This window comes from Anguilla anguilla, chromosome 19, assembly GCF_013347855.1.
Source record: "Anguilla anguilla isolate fAngAng1 chromosome 19, fAngAng1.pri, whole genome shotgun sequence".
Lineage (NCBI taxonomy): Eukaryota > Metazoa > Chordata > Actinopteri > Anguilliformes > Anguillidae > Anguilla > Anguilla anguilla.
In genome coordinates this window covers 7,403,114-7,427,773 of record NC_049219.1, presented here as the reverse complement: position 1 = coordinate 7,427,773, position 24,660 = coordinate 7,403,114, and the positions used below count along the sequence as shown (strand labels likewise).

General features: G+C 51.0%; 1 protein-coding gene across 1 annotated transcript; it reads right to left on the bottom strand.

Moving 5' to 3' along the window:
* Window positions 1-438: 438 nt before the first annotated feature.
* LOC118218800 (FYVE, RhoGEF and PH domain-containing protein 6-like) lies at window positions 439-24,622 on the bottom strand. Its single transcript, XM_035401488.1, has 21 exons — window positions 24,338-24,622; window positions 18,185-20,402; window positions 12,933-13,059; window positions 12,026-12,093; window positions 11,869-11,899; window positions 9,494-9,645; window positions 8,625-8,781; window positions 7,863-7,950; window positions 7,187-7,237; window positions 6,658-6,716; window positions 6,340-6,411; window positions 5,827-5,895; window positions 5,418-5,501; window positions 4,763-4,842; window positions 4,252-4,354; window positions 3,690-3,836; window positions 3,374-3,476; window positions 3,114-3,217; window positions 2,802-2,930; window positions 2,545-2,693; window positions 439-2,307 (listed from the first exon to the last, which is right to left on the bottom strand). Exons 1-21 carry the CDS (start codon window positions 24,345-24,347, stop codon window positions 2,271-2,273), a joined length of 4,038 nt encoding a protein of 1,345 aa, XP_035257379.1. The 5' UTR covers window positions 24,348-24,622; the 3' UTR covers window positions 439-2,270.
* Window positions 24,623-24,660: the final 38 nt, after the last annotated feature.

Here is a 24,660-nt window from a genome sequence, read left to right as displayed (position 1 = left end):
GCTCTCCCTGTGTGCACATTGTGTCAAGAAATGTCACTTATTGAACCTGCCATTGCAGTCTCATCCTTGGGGTTCCTGAGTCTGTTCCTGGAATGCCGGTCACCACAACACTTACGCTCAGAGATTGCAACAGCAGCATTTAGGCTGCAGGCCATTATCAGTACAAGGATCCAATGGCTAGATTTGTGACGGAGGTTTGTGTGTGGCACCGAAAAAAAACACAGAAAATAATGGTTTTCAGTAGTGTCTATCGAGTTCATTATGAAAGACACCACAGCACTGAGTTAAAAAAAACTCTCAGTGCACAAACTTTCCTGAGGTCGGCAGGCCAAACATTCTCCACAGAATAAAAGCCAATGACAGCCGCTCACTTCCACCATCTCTGCTGCCCTCGCAGTGTACCCTAACGAATGGCGAATCAAACAATACATTTCATGATCAAGAAAACACAAGACATTAAAACAATTTAATTAAAGTTTGTGCTTTATACATTAATCTGTCGAAACACGTAAACAGTTCTGTAAATGTGACACTGAACAAACAGTGGCGCTCCTCCGGTGTTCCCCCCTCACTTTACAATAAACTACATTTCCCATGAACCCCTTTCTCCAACAAGGCAGTGCAAGCTATGGTGACCAGACCAATTAAACGCAAATATATAATGTAAACTTTATAAAATTCAATATAAATAAACCATGGATTATTACATCCCTGCTCTGTTTTTGAGGCCAACTCAATGTGAAAGCCGGAAAATAGGTTTATACCAAGGAACATTTAAATACCTCTGTGACCTGTGTGTATTGAACAACATTGTGGGCTATAAACATTTGAGGGGTGGTCCCTACACATTTCTGAGAACCCCGTTCAGATACAGGATGCGACAAATGTGCTGTCACTTCCTGTGACTTGCGGAAGACGATACTAAATGAGGCAACCCAAACTGGGATTCAGTAAGCCTTACAGGCATCTCGTAGGCAAAGATATTGTGTTCCAGGAAAACCCTAGAGCAAGTACTCAAAAAGTATTTGCAATGCTCCCAAACAAACAAGTAATTCAATTTCAATGACAAATTGTGCTTTAAAGCAATGAAACTTCAGATGACAAGAAAAGGCATCTTACAAACTGGAATACATTACCTCTCTGCTAATTTTAAAGCAACGAAGAGATGGATTATGGGTAATATTTCTATGGGCTGGCATCCTATTCATAGAATCTAATTTGGACATCTTCCAGGTTCTCCAGAGAGCCCTTCAGACTTGAACATTGGCTCTGAAAAAGAACTTCATTCGTTTCCGTAAACCACTCAAAATGCATTAAAACACGAATCACCTTCGATTCAGCACTTGTGAACTGCAGTAACTATTCAAAATTCTAATTCTACCACATGTAAACATTTAGACTGACTACACTGATCTACACAGACTGATTTAAAGTGGGCATTGTAACAAGAAGTGAACAGTATTGATTGTGCAGTATCGCCCAACACAAACGCTTAAATATCTTTGTGCTCTATTGCACGTGGACATATTTTTCTGTACACATATGAACCATTTCCAGTTGTCCCAGTACATGGCATTATCCATTTTTTTAAAAGTCCTGCTTTAAGTCCTCCAAACAAAACATTAAAAATAAAAGGTTTAGACTTCAAATAGGAGGTTTAAAAACTTTCCTTTAAAAAAAAAAAAAAAAAAAAACGAAAACAAAAACGTTCCATTCAAGGAAAAGCCGGAGAAAGTGCATTTCCTCTCCGACGACTTCACAGTTGAGATGAAGATCTCGCGCAGTGCAATGCGGCCCGGAGGGGGACCGTGGCTCCGCCCCCAAACGCCACATGGCCGTGGCGCGCTCCTTACGCCTCTGACCTCGGCAACAAGTCTCACGCCGCAAGCGCCTCCTTAGTAACCAGCTCCAGGGGGCGCGGTGGCGAGGACAAGGCCGTTTCTGGCTCCCTGTAAAACATGCTGCACTGCAGCGCCTCAACACCAGCGCCCTCTTGTGGTGAAGCAACGCCTGACGGTCAAGATTCAACGCACCGCTCATTTTTCCATTCCCACAGATGGTCGTTATTTTTGCGTTGTCGACGCCCTTTCTGTACGTTCAATGTTTGGGTCTATGGAGGCACAGGGAAGCCTCTGTGAACGATGAGGCTTTTAGGTCCTACAGTACCATCCTGGGACAGAAGGAAACTCAGGAGCCAAGATGGCTGCTGCATCACTACAGGTTTTCACCGAGGGATCAGTGTAGAGCTTGAGGGTGGAGGGAAAGGAGACTCAAAGGACCATGGCTTCCTGGAAAGCATAAATCCATCTGATGGGAGAAAAAGAATGCACACAGCACACACATTTGAGTGTAATGTATAATACACAGGTATAATATACAGGTAGCAATCTTCAGTTAAATTTATTTTAGCGCACATACTGTTTAATTTATAGTTCAAATTTTCACTGGACACTTTTTGCTCATTTTGCCATATTATAATTTGAACTAGCCCACGTGCCGGTGCACAACCCTGTTGAGGCAGAGAGACTACGTTTCCCAGGGTACCTCCGGGCTGTCTGTACATCCTCAGCCTTGAAGATGTAGAAGAGCGTGTTTTTGTGGTACAGCTTGAACTGCAGTTTCTGCGCCTCCCCCGACTTCTCTTCCCTGAGGAAGAACCCGAGCAACGGCTGGCTCTCCAGCGCTGCTACATCCTGGAGAAACCATGTGACAGGAAATGACATCACAAGCAATACAGGACAGCAGGCTTTTAACAAATGAACATGTATGTGCCTGGCGTGAAGAGAGGGAATGCGGCGTACCTCGCTGGCGGCGTATGTGTACAGAACTTTGTTCTTGATGACAAACCACAGCTTCTTCCACTGTTTCTTGTTGCCCTTTGACCTTAGCAAGTATCCGCTTATGGATGAGTTCTCCGTATTCGCCGATACCTGGACACCAAACATTACACACGTAAAATTACATCAATAAATGTTACACTATAAAACACCAAAATTCAGGATTATTTGAAAATGCTTTGTAATTGTCATTTACTTTCACTGTACATGTAATGAATGATAAGTGTATCAGCACGATAGCTTCCTGAATGCATTGTAACTGTGGAGGTCGGTCACCTCTTTCAGTGCAGCCGGGATCTTCTTCTGCTTCCTGGAGTTGATGAGGACGGACGAGAAGGTCCCAGTGGACCTCCCACTAGGGGAAGAGTCTACCTGGTCACCTGGCAAAAAAGGTAAAAGCATGCTGAGTCACAGGGGCGCTAATGCTAATGGCTGTGATTAAGCTTAGTAATACTGGTCACAGGGGTGCTAATGCTAACAGCTCTGAGTAAGCTTTAATTATAACTGGGCAGGCACAGGAAGGGAGAGAGCCGTACTCTTGCGCTGGAGCTTCACGAAGCAGTGGTCACACACTCGGGCCGGCTGGTTCTTCAGGTACTCCAGGTAGTGCTTGTGTGTGGAGCAGGCCTGGCACACCACCTGAACACACGCACACACACACGCACACGCACACAGGGACAAAGCAAAGCAGGGTTTGATTGATCCACATACTTGCATAGTGCCTTAAGATACCAGACCACAGGGCCCATCCACACACTGAAACAGTGCCTTAATAGGAGGAACTCTTAGATTAAACAGACACTTTAACAGGAGGAACTCTTAGATTAAGCAGGAGGCCAGGGCGTTTCTCACCTTGCCGCAGGCCCGGCAGTGATGCCGCCTCCAGGTGAGGGTGAACTCGCAGGTGCAGATCATGCACATGGTGGCCCGCAGGTCCGGGATCCAAATGGGGGCCTTGGAGCCCAGGGGGGCCCCGCTGTCCAACCCGACCCCGCCCGCCTGCAAAGCCAACCAATCAAATCCTCAGCGCGTCTGCAGAGCCAACCAATCAAATCCTCAACGCGTCTGCAGAGCCAACCAATCAACCCCTCAACCAGCCATTTCAACCAAAAAAAAAAAATGATTTCAGTATATTTCTCAATCTGTGTATTCAGTGTCATTTTTTTGATTACATTGTGTTCTGTCACCTGAACAAAACATATTCAGGTAAATGTTTAGTTTGGACACCTGTACAGGTCACTGTGGCCATTCTAGAATTCTGCAGACTTTCCATTGCACACTAAATCGTTTTAGTGCACGTGCAGATAAACAGTTAATAGTGAATTTCTACAGGAGTCCTTGAAAGCAGGACAAAACGTTGCCATAACTCCCCGTCGGAACACACAGGGGCGATCGGCAGGAAGGATGTCAGCACCTCTTCCTGGCTCTTGCTGTGGTAGAAGGTGATCTTCTTCCTGGTGTGGTCTTCGATGGCCCTGGAGATGGCCTCCAGCCACTCGTCTCGCTCCGTGGCAGAACTGCAAGACGCAAGGCACGGCAGCATAGCAACTACGAACTTTAACCCCACAGTCTGTGGTTCTGTCCTCCTATTGGTGCAATATAGCTCAATGCTCAAAAATGTAGTTTTGTCCTGGTTTGTCCAACTCATTTTAATGCTCAATAGGGTAGCTGAGGAGCTGATCCGAGCCTGCACATCTAGCCCTTTGTGATAATCTGTGGTATCAGCATGTTATTGACACAGGGCGAATATCTGGAGGTGTGTGCATAATCGGTGGTATCACAATGATATTGAACATAAAGCTGGGTATCTGTGTGAATGTACGTTCTGTGGTGTCACCACATTATTGACTATATGAGGCTGGGTATCTGGTGTGCGTGTGTATATTCTATGGTACTGCTCTCCCTGGCTCCGCCCCCTCCCTCACCTGGCGGACAGAATGAAGGAGCGCTCAACGCTCTCGATGTTCAGCTCGTTCTGGTACGCCTCCTGGCTGGGCTTGCTCACCTGCGCGGGGCAAATGGCAACCAATCAGGACGCATTCTCATCCTCACACTCACCCCATATAAGGTCACAAATTTCGCTCGCACGCAAGGCTTCGTCAGTAGAAAAAAAAAAAAAAGCTAGTATGTTGCTCCGGCAACAATTTGCACAACTCGGTTAATTTGATTTCAAAACGACGTGGGAGAGAGCAGACGAATACGTTCACCGGGACAGAGAGTCTAAAACTTTGGGTCCTCTCCGAGGACTTCCTGTACTGCAGGGCTGCCCAACCCTGTTCCTGGAGACCCAACATCCTGTAGGTTTTTGTTTCATTCCTAATTTGCCACACCTGACTCTGCTAAATAGCAGCTCAATCTCCAACTGTTGAATGAGGTGCGCTTTGTTAGGGTTGGAATGAAAACCTACAGGAAGCCAGATCTCCAGGAACAGGGTTGGGCAGCCTTGCTGTACTGGCTATTCATCCATAGCTTATTGACTGTAAACCAGTATTGTCTGGAAATATTTATGACTGGACAGGCGCTCTCTGAAGCGGGGATTCTGAACAACAGACCTGAACGGCGGGTTACGCGGTCGCTCACCTTCATCCCTGCCAGGGACAGCATGTTGTTGAGTTTAAACTGGCCCGACTGGACTGGGGTGGTGTACAGCAAAGCATCGTTAAACTGGGGGAGAGGGGGGGGGGGGGCGTTCGACAGGTCAGGCGAACCAGATCACAAACGAGGTCTCACACAGACGCACACACACACACACACACACAGAAACACGCACGCACGCACGCAAACACTACTGACAAACATCACTCACAAACACCACTCACACACACAAACAACACTCACCTACACAAATCCAAGAAAGCCAAACCAGTGAGATTATACTAAATTGATAAAGAGTAGTCTATCGAAGAGAGTATATCTGAACCAAGATGCACAACTGCAGGGGGGGGGTACAGAAGGTGCGGCCAATGCGGAGAAATTCCGGGCGGCTTACCAGGAAGAACATTCGCGGCTGCATGACCTTCCGGGACAGCTTCTTGAGAACGCCCTCCTTCAGGAACACCTGCCAATCAAGACACGCCACTGACCACCACAGGAATCCCCTTTCCCCATTTAGAGCACTGCTCAGTGGCGCGGTCTTTCTAAAGCACCACCATTACACCACACAGCACATCACGCTAGTCCAAATCAGACCCGGCCCAAGTAATTCATTTAAATACTTTAAACCTGTACGCTCCAGTAAAGTCCAGTAGATTACATACAATAAGGGGAAACATCACCAATATTCAGGACAAAACTCTACTCTGAGATGACTATATGTTTTGCTGATTAATATGTTTAGTTTTTTTTGGGGTCCTAGAGCAGTTTTTTCAGGTCTCATCAGCGCCTATTGAGATTTTATATACATAAATCCAGATCCGGGGCCCGTTTCAAATAAAGGGCATCTGATTGGCTGACTGATCGATTGGTCGATCAGTTGATTGACGGACGCAGAGCCCAGACTCACCCTCCCGGGCTGGACGATCTCGTGGTGCCCGTTCAGACTGTACTGGATCTGCATCAGCTTCTGGAAGTTATCCTGGGTGGAGAGAGAGAGAGAGAGAGCGGTTCTGGGATTGATTACTTGGGTCTGAATTCCTGATGACATGCGATTCGTCTGCGCGAACTCAGCGGCAGTGGACTGAGAGGGAGTCCGGCAGCGAGCGCTTCAGTGAATCCACACACTCAGCAACAGGAAGAGATTTAAGGGAGGAAAAGACAGAAATAATGCGGGTCAGAGAGGAAAGCGTGGGTATGAGAGTGGTGAGGGAGAAGGACGTCTCACCCCCTGTTTCATGATGTCATTGGCATGGTTGGCCACCTCCTTCACTATGGAGAGAGCAGCTGCAGGAACAGAGAAAATACAACACTGACCACTGACCACCATTTTTAAACTGACTCTGTGACACCAACTTAGTCTCACATGTCTAACACCTAGTCTGTTTAACACTGGCCCTGCAGCACTGACCCTGCAACACTGACTCCAGCATTTCAACCCCAGGCATTGTCCGTAGCATTTATTCCAGTGTTTCAACGCTGACCTTGTGTCATGGGCAAACTCAGCATTTTAGCAGTGACACTGTATCAACTGACTGACTCTCAGCATTTAAAAAATAGAAGGACTCACAGGAAGCAGTAGGATAGTCACATGGTAGTCACATGACCTGGTGTTTCATTATTCATTTACAACAGTGGCAAATAAAGGCTAAATAAATAGATAAAAATCTATGACCTCACATGCTTTCTTGTGCCTCACCGACACCACAGTTTAGCTGAGTTTAGCAATGCCAAACCCTGAGAGTGTGCTCCTTTACCTTGCGTGTCTTTGTAATCCGAGGAGTCTTCAGGGAGCTTTTTTAAATAATCTGAAAAGGCAGAAAATGAACAGATTGTACAATCTTTCGTTTTCTTTCTGAAAACATCAATCAAAAAAAAAAAAACAAACAGCTATGTGTCACCAGAGACAGTGCAAACGAACCCAGAATATATATATATATCAGTATATAAACATTAATTACCACCTAGGAATTAAATTATCAATAATAACTACTGGTTTTCTAAAGCACTATACAAAATTGTTGGATTTATAAAAGTTAAATAAAATTGACACAATGAAAAATATAACATTTTATGTTATCAGGGGCATGACACTATTACCACACATATTCAGACCGGTAACACAGATCAGGATAGTTTGTACACAATGTGCTACATAATTTCTAATTCCTTCAGTCTCCACTAGGTGGTAGTGTGCTTCACAGTTAGAAACATTAATCGCAGTCTTTGAAACAGTTTTTTGTGCTTTTAAAACAGTTAACATGAGTCCAAGACCAACCCATTTGGAGGCAGCTATGCAAATTATGACATCACAACAGGTGCCAGGAAAAACTAACTGTAACTGAACAGATCTCAACATGAAAACTGAATATACTGTAGCCCCCATTTGTGCCCCATATAGTGGACAGCAGGTGGCTCGCTGGCGCCCCCTACCTGTGAGAAGTAGCTGGTACTGCGGGATCCTCTGGACAGGTTTCAGCAGGTAGTGCTTAAGAGCCAGGTTGGCACAGCGCGGACTCATCTGCAGCACGAGTTACACACGCGTTACACACGTGTTACACACGACGTTACACACGCGACGCGCACACAGTACTCCCAACTCCCTCTCAGTGAACTATCAATGCCCACATTCAAAATACGAGCACTTCCTGCCCAAGTTTTTTATGGAGTCATTCTGCGCGGGCATTTCAGGAACGCATTCTGAGAATTCATTCTGAGACAGCATTCTTGCATATTTTTCCACCTAGCGCGTGGACTAGCCCGTGTTTATGTGTCGACTCGGTGATTTCACAAGCAAGCCACGAGGAGCGGGAACATTGCCACATGGTGTATGCTGGGAACATCGCAGGAAGTAACTTGTTATTGCGCACGCACACGCCCACACGCGCACGCACACACACACACGCGCACACACACGCTCGCACACACACAAACAAACAAATGCACACACACACACATGTACACACACGCACACACATGTACACACACACACACGCGCACGTGCGCACACACACACACATACACACACACACACACACGTACACACCCGCACACACACGTACACACACACACGCACGTACACACACACACGCGCGCGCGCACACACACACGCGCGCGCGCACACACACACATACGTACACACACACACACACACACACACACACACACACACGTAGAACGGGCCGCGGCGGGCACCTCGAAGTCGCGCACGGCGGCGGCGAAGCCCGGGTTCTTCCGGCACTGCTCGTCCAGCAGGGCCACGTTCCCGTCGAACTCGCGGATGTAGGTGGAGTACATCTTCAGGTACGGCCCCTTCGTCACAAAGATGTCCGCCAGGCACTGCTGATCGTCCCTGCCCCGTGGGGAGAGAGGGGGAGGAAGGGGGGGGGAGAGAGGGAGGAAGACGTCGCGTTACTGAAGTCCGGGTGCATTACGGATAAAAAAAAAAATAAAAAAGCAAAGGCAGTGCACTTGTTGACGTTGTGGTTGCTGGCTAGGGTTCTTTCTCGTTTGAGTCATCCGGAGATTCCGGATCAGTATCAGCAGATGTGTTTGGTCAAGGACAGCTGATATGTGTCAGGGTTCTGGGACAGTTACTTGGGGGGGGGGGGGGGGGGTTAGGGGTGATAGAGAGTTATTGTTGGTTATTGGGGTTATGGGAAGGTCGCTGAAGGGTTATTGGGTGGCTGAAGGCACTATTGGATGGTTATTGGGATGGTTATTGAAAAGATGTGGAAGGCTGTTGAAGGGTTATTGGGGGTGGAGCCACAAATGGAGAGTTATTTGGGGTTATTGAAAGGTTGTTGGGAGGGTTATTGGGAGGGTTATTGGGTGGTTGAAGGCATTATTGGAGGGTTATTTGGGGGGTTACTGGAAGGTTGTTGGGAGGGTTATTGGGTGGTTGAAGGCATTATTGGATGCTTATTGGATGGTTACTGGAAGGTTGTTGGAGGGTTATTGGATGGTTGAAGGCATTATCGGAGGGTTATTTGGGGGGGGGTTACAGGAAGGTTTTGGGGGGCTGACGCAGGGTTACTGGGCCAGAATCGGGGCGGTCCTCGTACCAGCGGGCCACCCTCTCCTCCAGCTCCCGCAGGAGGTCCCGGTTGAGCTCGTACAGCTGGGGCAGGTAGTACAGGATCTGGTTCAGGACCCGCTCCTCCACCACCGGCTTGCCGCTCTGCCGGGACGCTTTCGCCACCGCGTCCCGAAAATCCTGCCGAGGACACACACACGCACACGCACACGCACACGCACACGCACACGCACACACACACACACACACGCACACACACGCACACACACACTCCGTGAGGGTCACAGACAGGAGCTCCACGGGGCGTTTCAAAAGCCAGCCGGTCTCACGAAGGACATGGAATCCACACAGAAACTCTGCAGCTACCAGGTAATTCAGCATGAACGGCTATGATTGGGCAGCACACCCCGGGCCTTCAAACGTCCTGGACTGCGATTGGATAGTAACGCAGATATATTCGACAATATAACAGACAGACCTTTTTCCCCTGAGAGCTTTACTTCTCTCTCTCTGACAGCCTCTCAAAGTCTGTCACAAAAAACCCTGCTTTCATAATCACAGTCATGTGACCCTGCAAAAAATAACAATTACATTACAGTGCCCTTCCGCTCAGAGAAACAATCGCAAACACATCCGCTTCCTGTTTGCTCTCCGATTGGCCGGATGACGCGCAAGGTCACAGAGGCCTGCGGAATGCGGCAGGCTCCTTAGGGTTCCTCCAGCTGATCCGGCGCATTCCAGACGGCACGGTGCCACCAAACAGGAAAACACAAACCAGCAGGAATGCCAACGATCCGGAACCACAGGGGCCTAAATGTGGGCCCGTCTGTGCGGGGCGGGCGTGGCAGCTAGCAGCTAACAGCTAGCAGCTAACTTAATGAAGAGCATGTGATGCAGCCCGTTTAACACGAGCAGGGGGGCAAGACACCACAGACAGGCCACTCACAGCACATAAGGGCATTCACAAGGGATGAGCCCACACCCCCCCACCTTCCCCGGCTCACTACGCACTCAAACCAAACTGCAGTCACAAAGCCTCCATACCTGCTACACACCCTCACACACACACACATATGCATCGCAGACACACGTACACACACACACACACACACGTATGCACACACAAGCACACACACGTACATGCACATACACAAACACACAGATACACACAGACACACACATCTCACACACACACATACACAAAGATACACACACACACAAAGCCAAGATCTGATAGTACACGCGTGCATGTGCACACACTTACACACACAAACCCATGCACATGCGTGCGTGCGCACAGGCCCCCAGGCAGACACACATGTCCACACATACACATACACACACACACACACACAAGGAGAGCTGGAGTGTGGAACAGAAACACACATCTAGTCTCACGGGGTAACAGTGGAGAGGTTTTTAAGCACACAGAGCCCAGCCCGTGGGCAGCTGCTGTGGGGTCAGGTCGGCCATGGAGAACGAAGATCGAGGAGGGGCATTAGCCCTGCTTTTAGAGCTCTCTCTCCCAAGCCCCGCCCCTCAGCCGAGGCCTCAAATCCCACCGAAGCACTGCACACCTGGAGCCGGAAGACCTCCCACACGTGGGCTCACTGTGTGCGTGTGTGTGTGTGTGTGTGTGTGTGTGTGTGTGTGTGCGTGTACGTGCGTGTGTGTGTGTGCGTGCACGTGCGTGTGTTGGGTTGCAGTCTTACATCAGCTTTTCACACATGAGCACCACCCTCCTGAGGAAAGGTAAGACTCCCAAACAGAGGGGAAGGACTCTCCCCCCCACTCACCCCCACCAGCACCACACTCAGCAACTCAGCAACCAAAGCGCATGGCAGAGTCTCACATTACACGCTACGGGATCTGCTCCCCCCCTCTGCCCGAAAAACACAAGAGTTACCCCGAGGGAGGAGGGGCACCCCGCCCACACATCTGTCGCGGTTCTCCCAGCCGATTGGCTGTCCTGCCCACCTGGTTACACTGTCACATCGCCATGGCTACCCGCTCACAGACACCCAGGATAAGCTAGAGCAGCCTCAGAACCAGGCCAGGATGCCAAAGAGGGCGAAAGACACAACGCTAGCCGTATTAGGCCTGTTCACCACTCTCTCACACGCACAGAAGATCATGAGCTATAACAGTCGGGGAGTTGATGTGCACCCAGGAACAACCGCCGTCTTCCAAACTGGGTCAAAGTTCGTCCCTTTAAAATGTCAAAACACGTCTTGACTGACTGTCCGGTTTCAAGTAATAATGCCCATTGAAAGAGCACCTCTCGTTGTAACTGCTGCAACAACGTTACAATGTACGACATGATACATTTTAATGCATCATATGTTAACGTGTACGACACAACACATTATTCAATATATTGATAGAGATCCATGCAGTACTCACGATGTGGAGAAGCTTCAAAACATCCACAAACCTGTTGAAAAGGGTGAAGAAAGATTATATGGAATATTCTAGAATGTGGCATTTCACATAAAAAAAAGAGTAAATATTCAAATGTTTTTTTGCTTTTTTTTTTGCCCAGAGAAAAAAATGCACTCACACTTTCTCAGAGCTCATGATCTCCTTGGCGATGTGAACCACCTTGTCCTTTTTCGCTTGGATTTCATGCTGTTGGACAGGAGGGAGCAGGACATGTCAGTGCCTACTCATGTGCCCGGAGACAAGTGCGCAACCCCCTGCAGTTAGTACACACTCAAGTACTCAGAATCAAGTGTGCACCCCCTGTGGTTAGTACATACTCAAGTACTCAGAATCAAGTGTGCACCCCCTGTGGTTAGTACATACTCAAGTACTCAGAATCAAGTGTGCACCCCTATGGTTAGTACATACTCAAGTACTCAGAATCAAGTGTACACCCCCTGTGGTTAGTACATACACACAAGTGCTCACACTCAATGCAGCTCCTGAGAACAGCACACTGACTCTATGACCCAAATCCACTCTCTGCGACAGAATCGTCAAACCCACAAATCCTTCCTCATCCAAACAGGGACTTCCTGTGTGTGTGTTGTGTTTGTACAGCAGCAAGTGGAGTAGATACAGCAGCCGATCTGTCAGCCAAATTTACTTTACACTCTCTCTCTCTCTCTCTTACTCTCTCACTCTCACTACCTCTCTCGCATAAGCATCTTGGTCAGGAATTGAATTCGTCCGCAAACACTCAAGAGAAAAAGGCGCTGTGATTCCTGTGGCTTGCTCCTGCCGGCCTGTCCAATCAGAGCGCGGCGGCCTTCCTCCGGCCTGGAAACCCGACGTTTCGAACCCTCCCTCCCCGTTCCGAGTCCTCCCTTTCACACGCTCACACAACTTCCTCTGACACACATCCCTCCGGTGCTCAGTGCCATTGTTCAGTGCAGGGGTTAAACGTCACACATTTCGGGGGTAAAGCGGGGTGGCCCTATTCCCCCCCCCCCCCGTGGGGGAGGGGTACCGGGATTCTTCCGTACCTGGCGGTCGCCGGAGGGTTCCGGTTCGCCCTTGCTGGAGGCGGAGCTCGCGGCGTCGTCGTCCTCCTCTTCGGAGCTGTCAATCATCGCTTCGCTCCCTGAGGGCTGGTCCTCCTCGTGGCTGCCCCTGCCAGGAAAACAGGATGTCCCGGTCACCGCATCCCCACGGAAACCAGCTGGTGTTCGCTCTCACACACACACACACACACACACACACACCCCCACATAAATTCACCTACACACACACATTACACATACCAAGATGCAACGCACTTTTACAATGTGACCAGATTAACCACTGAGTCATACACAAGTCATTGAGATTATTGAGTCATACACAAATACACACACACAACTTGCAGCACAGATGCGAACAAACAAAGCACACATGCACACACGTTTTCTTAATTCATTCTGGGGGGGGAGGGGGGGGGGGGGGGGGGGAGGGGGGGGCGGACAGCAAAATGTCCGAACAATGCTGCTGTCAGTTACGCCCGTGGCAGAAACAAGCTATCTATATTCCCGATAATAAATCAGAGCCAAGCAAAACACTTTTTTTCTTTTTCTTTTTGCAAGTGCTTTTCTCCTTTCTCTTTACTCATTAACAGAGCTCACATTCAAAGCCGAAACAATACCGCACTCGACCGCTGACATTTTTGGAAGCCGGGAGTCCGAGGAGGAAATCCTGTCTGAAACTCTCTCGGCAGCCACGAATGGCCGAAATCCAGGGACCTGACTAACCGACGCTCCCGTAACTTAGCAACAACACCGACAGCAGGGGGACTTCTCCCAGAACATCGCACGTTCTCCGTGGGGAAAGGGGGGGGGGGGGCAGAAGCACAGCAGCGAGCTAACTTTCAAAATGCATGTTGGTGAAAGAGCCCAAAACCAGAGTGGGAACTTCTTGGGGGGGGGGGTCTTTCAGGCCACCCTCCAGCGACAGAACGTAGGCACTGTCACGACGTTGGGGGAGCTACTATTTTACACAGTGCACTCAGGAGTACACACTAAGCTGCATACTGCACTCAGGAGTACACACTAAGCTGCATACTGATCTCAGGATTACACATACAGCAGCAGACTGATAACAGGCCCGCACCACTCTTTTAGAAAGAGATTTCAGGTGTACACACTTAAATAACGCTGATCACATGTGCAGACGCTCATTTTTACGCTGATCTCAGTTTACACCGCTAGTACACAAACCGATCCCAGATCTACACGCTAACTTGCAGACAGACGTCAGGTCGACACACAAAAAGTAAAAGGCTTCAGTTAAACAGGGGTGCATCTTGCAGCCCTGGGGGGGAGGGGAGGGGAGAGGGGGCGGTGCTAGAACCTTCTGGAATTCCCATGGGAAGAGGACGACGGGGGGAACTGGCACGCGGCGAATTAAAACAAGAACAAGAGCCGTCCAACGGGGGGGGGGGGGGGGGGGCCACGGAGACGGATCACCGCTAACCGAGGCTAGCGGCGTCGCTCACAGCCAAACTCCTGCCGCCCTTTTTTCCGGTTAATAATTACCCGGACAGGCGATGCTCTCGAACCCCAGCCTCGCGGAGGTACAGAGGGGATCCTCTGTGTGCTCGCAGTCCGGCCAGCTGTTCGGGCTGTAAGAACAGGGAAGAACCCGCGAGCTCGTCCTCCTTACCGTTTCAAAACTATTATTCTAACTGTGGCCCTGTGATTCGGCGCAGACAACGCCCTGACCCCCTGACCCCGAGGATACGAAAGCAGTGAGTCGTCTCGAGCACTCAGAGGCCTGAACACACACACACACACACACACACACACACTCACTAAAAAACACAAACACTCAGCAGGACACACACATTCACTGACATACTCACTCATCCACTCACAAGTTCACTCAAAACCATGGTATTCTTTTTTTTAACAGCTTCACTTTTCAGTGGGTGTAAAAGCACCATTCTCTCTCTCTTTCCATCTCACTGATAGACCCCAGGTCTGACAGGCAGCGCTAGGTGAGTAAGACGTTCTGCACGCTGCTCCTGGACTGACAGGCAGTGCTAGGTGAGTAAGACGTTCTGCACGCGGGTGAATAGAGTGAAATGCATTCGCTCGGCTTGGGCCCCTGCTGAGCCCCTCTCCCCCATCTCCTTTCATCTCTCCTGCTCTTTCTCTCCCTCCTCCTCCCACCCACTCCAATTTCCTCCCACTCTTTTTCACACTCACTCCCTCCCTCCCTGACTCTTTGCTCTCCTCTCTCTCCCTGTCCCAATCTCCCTCCCAAAAATGATTTTCTTTTAAATTCAAACAAAAAAAAACTCACCCTCTCTCTCTCTCTCTCTCTATTCCTCTCCCTCCCCCCCTCCCCCTCTCCCTCTCTCAGGTATTCCAGCGTGCTGCAGATGAGGACAGAGCTCCTCTTGTTTAGGGTGCAATGCAGAGCCAGCCGTCTGAAGCTCAGCGGGCAGAGCTGGCAGGCAGGACACATTAATAAGAACTCAGAGCCTAATGTAATCAGCTCGGGGGCCGCTTGAGCGGATCGGATCATGTGTAGCGGGAAACGGCTCGGCCCCCCCCCCCCCCCCCCCGTCAGGCCTCAGCGCCGGCGCATCGAGAGGTCAAAGGGTCGCCGCGTTCGCCAGTTCCCCGCCGGTCGCTAACGATCTGAGCGCGACACGCCGCCCCCGCCCCACCCTCCAACCCCCCACCGCACCCCACCCCACCCCACCCTGCCCTGAGCAGACCTCCTGCTAAATGAAACGCTCTTAATTGGCGACCTTGTGATCCGGGACCCGAGACACTGCGCTCTTCTTCTGTGGTAATACACCCCGGACGGTGGGAGGACAGCCGGCTCGCGTTAAACCTGATGCGATTACGGGGAGGGAGCGGCGCGGGCTAGCGGCGGCTAACAGAGCCGTCTCAGAATGGCTGGCAGAGGCAGGAGGCAGGAGGTCGAAGGTCGTTATCAGAGGTGCACATGTCTGAAAATGAAATGCTCACAAGAGACTAGCACTGAAAAATGAGCATAGAGAAACGATCCCAGAGTTATCACTGACTACTGCACATTCATCCGTTTGGATTGTTGAATCATCTTGGAAGATATCCAGGACGAAAACTGAATGTTCACATACATGGGACCTGTACAGGAGGCCATTATACAGAGCAAGTGCTGTCACATGGGGGTTTTCTTCATAGGAAAGGAGATGGGAGGGAGGGAAGGAGGGAGAGGGAGAGAGGGGGAGAGGGGGAGAGAGAGAGAGACTGAGCGGGAGTTCAGAGTTACTCGTGAGTTCATGTTGAACTCACACGGGCTGCATATGCTGTCATTTTCAAACAAAAAAACAAAATGAAATCAACCAAAAGAAAACATCCAGAAAGATTAAAAAAAACAGAGGGAGGGAGAATGAGAGAGAGGAAGAGAGAGAGAGCCATGCTTTGGCAAATTTTGTCATGCCAATAAAGCACTTTGAATTTGAATTTGAGAGAGAGAGAGAGAGAGAGAGAGAGACCTGTATAGAGATTAATTAGTCTTGGTACCTGTTGTACTGCCAGAATGTATGAAGCCATCTCTGAATGTTCTGCTCCCTGTTGGCTTTTTAAAGAATGCAGGCGTTTCACACTGATTAGAGAGAGAGAGAGAGGGAGAGAGAGAGAGAGAGAGAGAGAGAGAGAGCCAGAGAGAGAGAGAGGGAGAGAGCTCCAAGCAGACACAGGGGCAGGGCAGAAGCCCAGCCGTTCCGCGTTATTCAAACGCTTCCTGCCCGGGCCGACCGAAATAGCTCACAGGAAAAGGCCCACGCGGGACGGCCCGATGAACGCCCCCCTTTTCAGGGCCCAAGTCCCCCCCCCCCCGCCCGGAGCCCCGGGACCATCGGCCAGCCCGCGGCCTCTCGCTCGGCCCGGCCCGGCCCGGCCCGGACCCCGGGGGTTCCGACGGCCCGAGGTCCGGAAAAAAAATCCGGAACATCCTCTCGCACAAAACGGAAGCAACAGCCCGAAAACAATAATAAAATAAAAACCTTTCAGCCCGTGCCAGAGGCTCGACAGCTTCACATCCTGAGCAGAGCTCTTACAGCCAGGGCCAGATTTAAGACTCCAGAACACAACAGTGTGCAGCAGGCAGCTAGGGTGTGTGCGCATACCAATAAGGTCATACACGCTGCGGATAGAGGTTTGCCGAGCACATTTCTCGTGCCCCGCCTGCAGCGTGTCACATTCAGCGCGGCTACGATTAACCACGCGTCTGGGTTCAGCGGGGTCACATCGTCGAGACCTTCAGTCAACATTATAAACCCCGGGATCGGTTTCGGTTTGGATGTGCCAAGCGCAAGGCAGTAACAGTGACAAGTCGTCGGACATAGCGAGATAAGTATGTTACACGTACAGTAATCCGGTTATTCAGGCTTCAGTGTTTCTCGGGCCCTTGCCGACTTCTCGCCGAGGAATCTCAAGCACTCTTTCTACGGATACGTTTCGCAACTTCGGGGACGACGCGCCACTAGAAAAAACGCCGGGCTTCCTTTCGCCGGCTTCGGAACTTGAAGAAACGGGTTCGCGCGTCTAACTGTACCGCTTCGTCAGGACGAGCTGGAAAACAGGATGTCCCCCCCCCCCCCCCCCCCCCCCCCCGACGGCCTGTTTACCTCTAAACAGGAGGAAAGGGCCTGTCGATTTATCACACCGGGCCGCACGTGAAATCAGAGACAAAAAATCGACCGAGCAACGCGTTTCTGGATTCCTGAGCCCCCGCAGGTCATCTCCGCAGCGCGGAACAAATTCCTTCCGCGCGCGCCCTGGTTTACACGAAGCGACCGACTCAGTGGATTGCCGATTCCTTTCCGCCCCCGGCCTCCGGTCTTTCTCCCTCTCCCCTTGGCGTCGGCGGGGGATTTGCTCGCTCGCTCGCCCGCCCGCCGCAACCCCACCGCTTGAGACCTCGTCCCCGTCTCTGTACAGAGTGAATTTAACACTGACACTATAGCGGGACAGGAGCTGGAACCAGGCTGGCTCGCTTCCGAGAGGTTGTCATCCCTTTTGTTGCCATGGTGACCCAGGTAAACTTGGTCTACTATCTTTATGCTGGCTGCGCAACCCCCACCCCCCCGCAACCCCCCCAGTCAGAAAGCTGCATGATGACACTGCATTGTGGGAAAGGGGTATAATGAGCCAGCCTGGTTCAGCTCTACAGTGAGGAAAATGAAGAAACAGTAAGTAAGACAGAGTCATATTTAACGTCAGTACCTTAGATGGGTTAAGTGCTCTGTTGCTCACGCGGGACGTACCTCTTCCGAAAATCGTAGGGCGCCTGCTCCTCGTAGATGTCCTCGTCCCCGTCCTCCAGGCTGGAGGAGTTCTGCCAGCCCAGGTGCGTGGCGTTAAGCAGGGGCAGGTTCATGTACTCGGGGATCTCCTCGTAGAACGGCAGGTTCTCGTACTCCGCGCCGGGCCCGTACTCGTCCCCGTCCACGCTCTGCTCGCGGCCGATCAGCGGGCACGACATCTTCCGCCGGCCGGCCGGCAGGTCGTAGGGGGTCGCGCACTCCCCGTTGGGCAGCGGGCCGGCGGGCGGCTCCGCCCGGTCGTCCGGGACCCACTCCCCGTCCACGGACTGCTCCGTTTCCACCACGGACGTGCAGTCCAGAGTCTGGCTGCCCTTGGCCAGCAGCTTGGGCAGCATCTTCACCGACAGCTTCAACTCCAGAAGCTTCCGGAAAGAGCTCCTCTTCTGGCCGTCGGCGCGCAGCAGGTCGGCCGCCGAGAAGGACTTGGCCCTCGGCTTCCCCGGGGTCGGCCCGGGCGACTCGCGCCGCGCGTCGCCGGGGCTGCCGTTCCTCGACGTCTGCTTCCCGAAAAACGGCGCGATGGTCCGGGTGAACCGCCGCGGCGCTTTTTCCGCGGGGGGCGACGGGAACTCTCTTGCGGGGGCGTCGCTCTCCTCTGTGCACATTCCCTCGTCCTCCTCCTCCTGGGCGGGGGACAGACTCCTCCCGCAGCCGCCGCCCTCGGCCCTCCTCCCCGGGGCCTCCTCGGGCAGCTCCTTCCTCGGCGGCCCCGACGCCGGCAGGCTGTGCCTCTGCGGTTTCCTCGGGGCCGTCTTCGGCGACCGCTCCGCCGCGAAGGCCGCGCCGGTCGCCACGGAGAGCGGCAGGCTGCAGTTCAGCCTGATCTGCTTGGGCAGGCTCCTGGTGAGGGGGTAACGCGCAAACCCGTAGCCCCCTTCGTCCTCTTCCTCGACGGGGCCGACGGTTTCGGAGACGGCGCGACTGACTCGCGCAAACCCTTCGTCCTCCTCCTCCTCGTCCGGCGGGCGACCCGGGCGGGAAGAGTTTGCGTGCTTGTCCAGACCGAGCGTCAGGGACTCCTGACGGGGAGGGGGAACAGGAAGGGCGGAGTCTTCCTTCGCGTCAAACCCCCTGGACGCCGGGGAATGATTCTGATTGGCTGCAGGGCTTCTGGAGTAGGTGACGCTCTGCGTGTGAATGAACACTTTGGGAGAGAGGAAAGGGCTGTTCCTCACGACCGACGGGCCTTGGACCTTTTCCTCGGCCTGCACCGCCACCTCCTGCGCGTCCTCCATGCCGTCCTGCCTCACGAGGGCCGCCTTCCGCGGTTTCCGTGGTGCGGGAACGGGGAGAGGCTTCCTGGGGGCTGCCGGGACTCGGAACGCAGGGTGCGACCCGGCAAACTGCCCCTCCTCCCCGTCTTCCTCTGGGGAGTCCACGGACACCTCTGCCGGCCCAGAGACGTCCTCCGTTCGACCGACACCAGGGACGGCAAAGTTGCCGTTGTCCTCGTCGCTCCGTGACCTTTCGGGACGCGACTGCGACCCGCCGGAACCACCCGCGCTTCGAACAGGGTTCAGGTTCCGATCCACCGCCCCAGCCCTCCCGTTCTGCACGGGGGTCTTCTCCTGGGGCCGGTGCTTCGCGTGGCAGTTGTTCGCGGACACGGCCTGGACCCAAACATCCTTCAGCTTCTGCTCCAGAAAGCTGGCGTTGACCACCTGGCTCTTGCCCGTCTTCCCTCGAGCCCTGGGAACCGGCGAGACCCGCGACCCAAACCCGTCCACGCCGCCGCCGTTCTGCAGGTTCTCCAGCGGCTCGACGACGATCCGCGCGGTCTCCCGGCCGTCCGCCGGTCGGCAGTGGGCGCAGGCGCGCCGGCCGCAGTCGCAGGTCGGTATGATGTAATCCGAGTCGGCCTTGCCGAGCTCCGCCTGCAGCCCGTTCCTGGAGTTCAGCGCGCCCAGCTTCTCCGAGCTGCGGCTCCTCTCCCGGGCGCAGGTTCGAGGCCCGCCCTTCGGGGTCGCGGGCCCGGGTTCCGGACCGGAGGGGGTCTTCGGGAGGCACGGCTTGGGGGCGACGGCCGGTTTGGCTTTCTTCAGCGCCGCCGGGGAAGGGCAGGAAGGGGCCACGTCGGGTTTCGGGGCGACGGGCGGGGGCGCCGGCTTCTGCGGCTGAGCGATCTTGGGTTTGGGCGCCACCGGCGGCTTCTTCACACCTACGCGGACACAGAAGACAGGCCTCAGCTGAAACAGCAACGACCAGCACTACCGGCAGCCATTTCCTTCAAATCCAGGCCGTGGCTAAACACCTAACCCATATACATTTCACAAACCACATACCATGGGCATACCGCGGGCCATAGCAAAAGCACATTCAAACACTAAAAAAAGAGACTTCCTCATACATACCGCTTAAATAAAACGCAGCTAGCGTATGAACTGCACAGTCTGACCGAGTTAAGCCACAGGTTAGACAGTATGGTTATTTTACAGAACCCAATCAGCCAGTTTCCTGTTTCCATCTGCGATGTGAATCAGTAACAAGCACAGAGCCAGCAAACAATGCTTCTCATTATAGCTCAAATACTCCTGGGGTTTTCTTATATCGTATAAGGTACTGCTCCTTATTCACTGCTAAACCGCCAGCTACGATCAACAGAAAAGCCGCATTAGCCCTATAATGTTCTAATGAGAGAAATGAAGATAAATCTGCTGGCCAAAAAGGTTGGGGCTGGGTCACAGAGAACTTAGCCACACCGAAATATCAAAGGCAGTTCACCGAGAAGACCCAACGGGAAGGTCGAAGTCGGATTTGCGGAAAGACAGGGAATAGGATCTAAAGAGAATGATGTATCATCCTTAAAATCCAACCCTCAGAACATATCAATCCTTTTTGTGTCATTTTTTTTCTGGCTCGGTTTCAAAACAACGGTCCGGTGCAACGGACATGAAGTGAGCGGTCGTGGGCCACAAAACCAGGGCCACCTTTGGAAGGTGAATGAATTTTGTGTGTCATAACAACACCCAAGTATCCAACAGTGCTATTTAAAACAAGTTTAGAACTACTTCTTTGGAAAAAAAAAAAAAAAAAGTGACACATTCCAAAAAAAGCACACGCTCTCCCACACACACACGCTCACAAACCACAGGAAGTCCTACGCGCCGTCAGGAACCCGCCGTGAGCGACCTCGACAGGGACAGGGGCCTTGCGCTCTCAGCGCGCATCCCGGAAACAGACCCGCTTCACGTTTTTAAAAAGCGAGTCCAGTTATTCGCCGCCGCTCATCTGGTCTGCTTCCGTTTCCCGGGAAACGCTTGAGGTGCAGACGGCCCACGGAGAGGTGAAGCTCGGCTCTGAACCCCGAGGTAAACGCCGGGGGGGGGCGAGGGGTTTGTTTTCGGGCCGTTTACACAAGCTGTTAACACCGGTCACCTTTGACATTTTCATATCGCACGCATATGAACTCGTATCGTGTGGCTGAGCGCCAGAAGGGATTTTTACTCACATATAACAGCCCTGTGGAGGGAGAAAGATCAGCGACTATCCTTATGACCCGTGGCCGGCAAGACAGGGAGTTGCAACTCTCCCAGCCATATATGTTGCAGAACTTACCAAATATCATAAACGCTATAACAGCCAAAGAAACCCAAGGACACAGAAAAGGGAGAGTACACTATGTGTACTATGTGTTAATGAATTCACCTGATTCCACGTGTGCTTTTACAGTCCTATATGGAGCACAATGAAATGCAACAAACAAAACACGGCAGTCAAATTGTTTGCATATTATGATAATTATTAGTTGTTTGCATATTATGATAATTATTAGCTGTGGTATGCAGAACATCTCCAAAACGCACCACTGAAGTGTAAACGCTCTTGCCATGTTTGCCTTCGAACGCGTTTTCGGAGATGTGGGTCAGGCGAACACACCCAAACAAAGCCCTCTGTTGACTCAGTGCACGAGACTTCCCGGGGGAGGAGCAGGTCGGGTTGCCATGCCACCATACTGCGAGAAGGAAGGTGTAGTGGGTTCACCCCCCCCCCCCCCCCCCCCCCCCCCCCCCCCCCCCCCAAAGTCAACACATTTCATAATATGAGTGCACACCTGGCCAAGGCATTTAGCGGCTTGTTTGATTCACAGCCTAAGACGTGAACCTGAACGTTAATAAAAGCGACAGCAAACCGTAGTACATCAAATAAAGGTAGTAGTATGGACAGCAAGCTACCCTTTTTTTTTACTGAGCACATCGGTTGCAGTGATAAACCCTGTGTGTTGATGTTGAGTCTTTCAGTCAGTGTTATCCAGAATGACTTGAGTGTGAATATGTATCCTAAATTAACACAGAAAATGCACGTCATAGGGTATAAATGTCATAAAATATGATATACATTCAAACAACCACATGCAGCGCCTGTAACCACGTACTATGTTTAACTCGGTGTGGAAATCGGGACCCGCTGGAGCAGGTCCTCTGTGCCGGGGAAAAGCACAAAGTGCCGCACTGTTAATGGGTTTTTGGTGTGATGTCATTTTATAACCGAAGCCTGTTGCTGACTCTGCACAAGCAGCATCGTGCAGCACGCATCTCCCTTCTGCTTAGCAGGCCCACACAGCTACCTGGCGCCATAAAAACATGCCTTCTCATTCGGATTATTTTCAAAAATCTGTCTTCCTGCAAGAACTTTAAAACAGGGAGCTTTCAATGAAAGGGCAAACGCAAGTTTCCACTGGTTTCGAAGTGGTTTGCCTATTTTTAAGCCAAGGAAATGCTGTCCCCGGTGATTTTGGGAAACGTTCCAAGACAATAACACCGTTCATTTTACTTTGGCCATGGCTCGTCCCTCACCTCAACTGTTCCCTTCTGCTGGGCGCATGTCCTACTTTCCCACAAAGCGTTAAATAATTGTACAGATAAAAGTACTAACGTTGTATTAGGCCTCATTGATCTGACAGTCTTTTCTGGTCTTGGAAATGGCCGTGATCTGCGGAAAGTAAGATCTACTGGGAAAATAAAGACAACAGAAACACCCTGACAGAACAATCGAATTTTCTTCAACCGAAAAAGCGAAAATAACGATTCACGCATAAAAGCTGCTCAAAAGTGCATTCTTGGCACTGGCACATGGGTCTGCTTTTAATGCGCGACGGTTCAGCTATCGGGTGCTTTACGCATCACAGCCCAACATTTCATACGTGGTCTTGATAAGGTTAGGATAGGAGCCCACACCGGTATCCCCTTGAAAACAAAGAACCGGCTTCAAGCCATATTTTCTGCCCAGCTAGTACTTGCCTAGCTGCTGCTGGCAAACTTCGTAGTCACCACGAGTGTCCAGTCATTGAGCGGATGTACATCTACTTTTTCCTTCTTTTAACCATCTACTGACAATGCAAGAGAAATGTAACGTTGTTCCAAACAAGAATACAAACCTCGTCGACGTGTAACGCGTTAGACTAATTACACTCAAAACATTGCAATGTAACTCGATGCAACGTGAAATGTTGCAACATGAAAACCAGAGCTAAAGTGTAGCTGGTCTGAAACATTACCGACTCAGTTACACGGAGCCTACATTGAAACTTTTTAATCCACTACCACGGCGAAGGGAATTACCAACTTTGTCAGATATCGCACCGTGGCAACATATTCACACAGAAAAAATACTAGCATACATATTCAAATGTCTTTCTTTGCATGTACGCCTGTACGGACATGCACTTAATGCCTTTAAGCGATTCTCACAATAGTTTTCCTAAACACCAAACAACACGTCAAATCACCGCTTGCGATTTGCAAGCAAACAAAAAGATTTATTAAACTTTCTGAGAATTTAGGTAGCTTCACTGACGGTATTGTATAGCTTGTCACTTCAAACAAAATAACAACTGTAAACTAATTTATTTGCTATAACAAACACGGTGTTCTTACTCGGAGTATACCAGCACAAGTCGGTTGAATAGACTTAACCGGTTAATAATTTATTGAAAGCAACACAACCTTGAGATGTTTAAATAGTGTAAAGTTTGTGAAAACATGTCTCCGTGGTTATCAAACAAGTTATCTGGAAATCTGTTTACACTGTCGAGGAAACAAACTGCCAGTAGCCTACACAACTACCGTTAGTGAAATACGCATTCAGAAAACTAACCTGCGCTCATGATTCCCAAAGCTTGGTCGCTACTCCATGAACAACTGGCTTTCAGCCTGAAAATGTTACCAAGTAACTTCGTTTGTTTTCATTTTCCAGGCGCATTTCTGGCTCCTGCATTCGCGAGACAAATTCCAAGTAAACATACAAAACTTTTCCAAGATACTTTCGATATATCTCCTTGCAAAAAAATTAATTGAAACGATTCGACTGTTCACTCAATCCGTTCAAATTCCCAAATCCGTTCAAGATCCTCACGACCTCACACTGAAACTCATCACTGTAAAGATTTGGATTCAATTACGCCAAATTTCCACTAGAGG

Excerpts from the sequence above, each read along its gene's own strand:
- LOC118218800 (XM_035401488.1), bottom strand. Across the intron at positions 3,837-4,251 it reads ACAGCAAGAGCCAGGAAGAG|GCGGGCGGGGTCGGGTTGGA; the intron begins GTGCTGACATCC and ends TTGGCTTTGCAG. Across the intron at positions 2,931-3,113 it reads TCCCGGCTGCACTGAAAGAG|GTATCGGCGAATACGGAGAA; the intron begins GTGACCGACCTC and ends TTTGGTGTCCAG.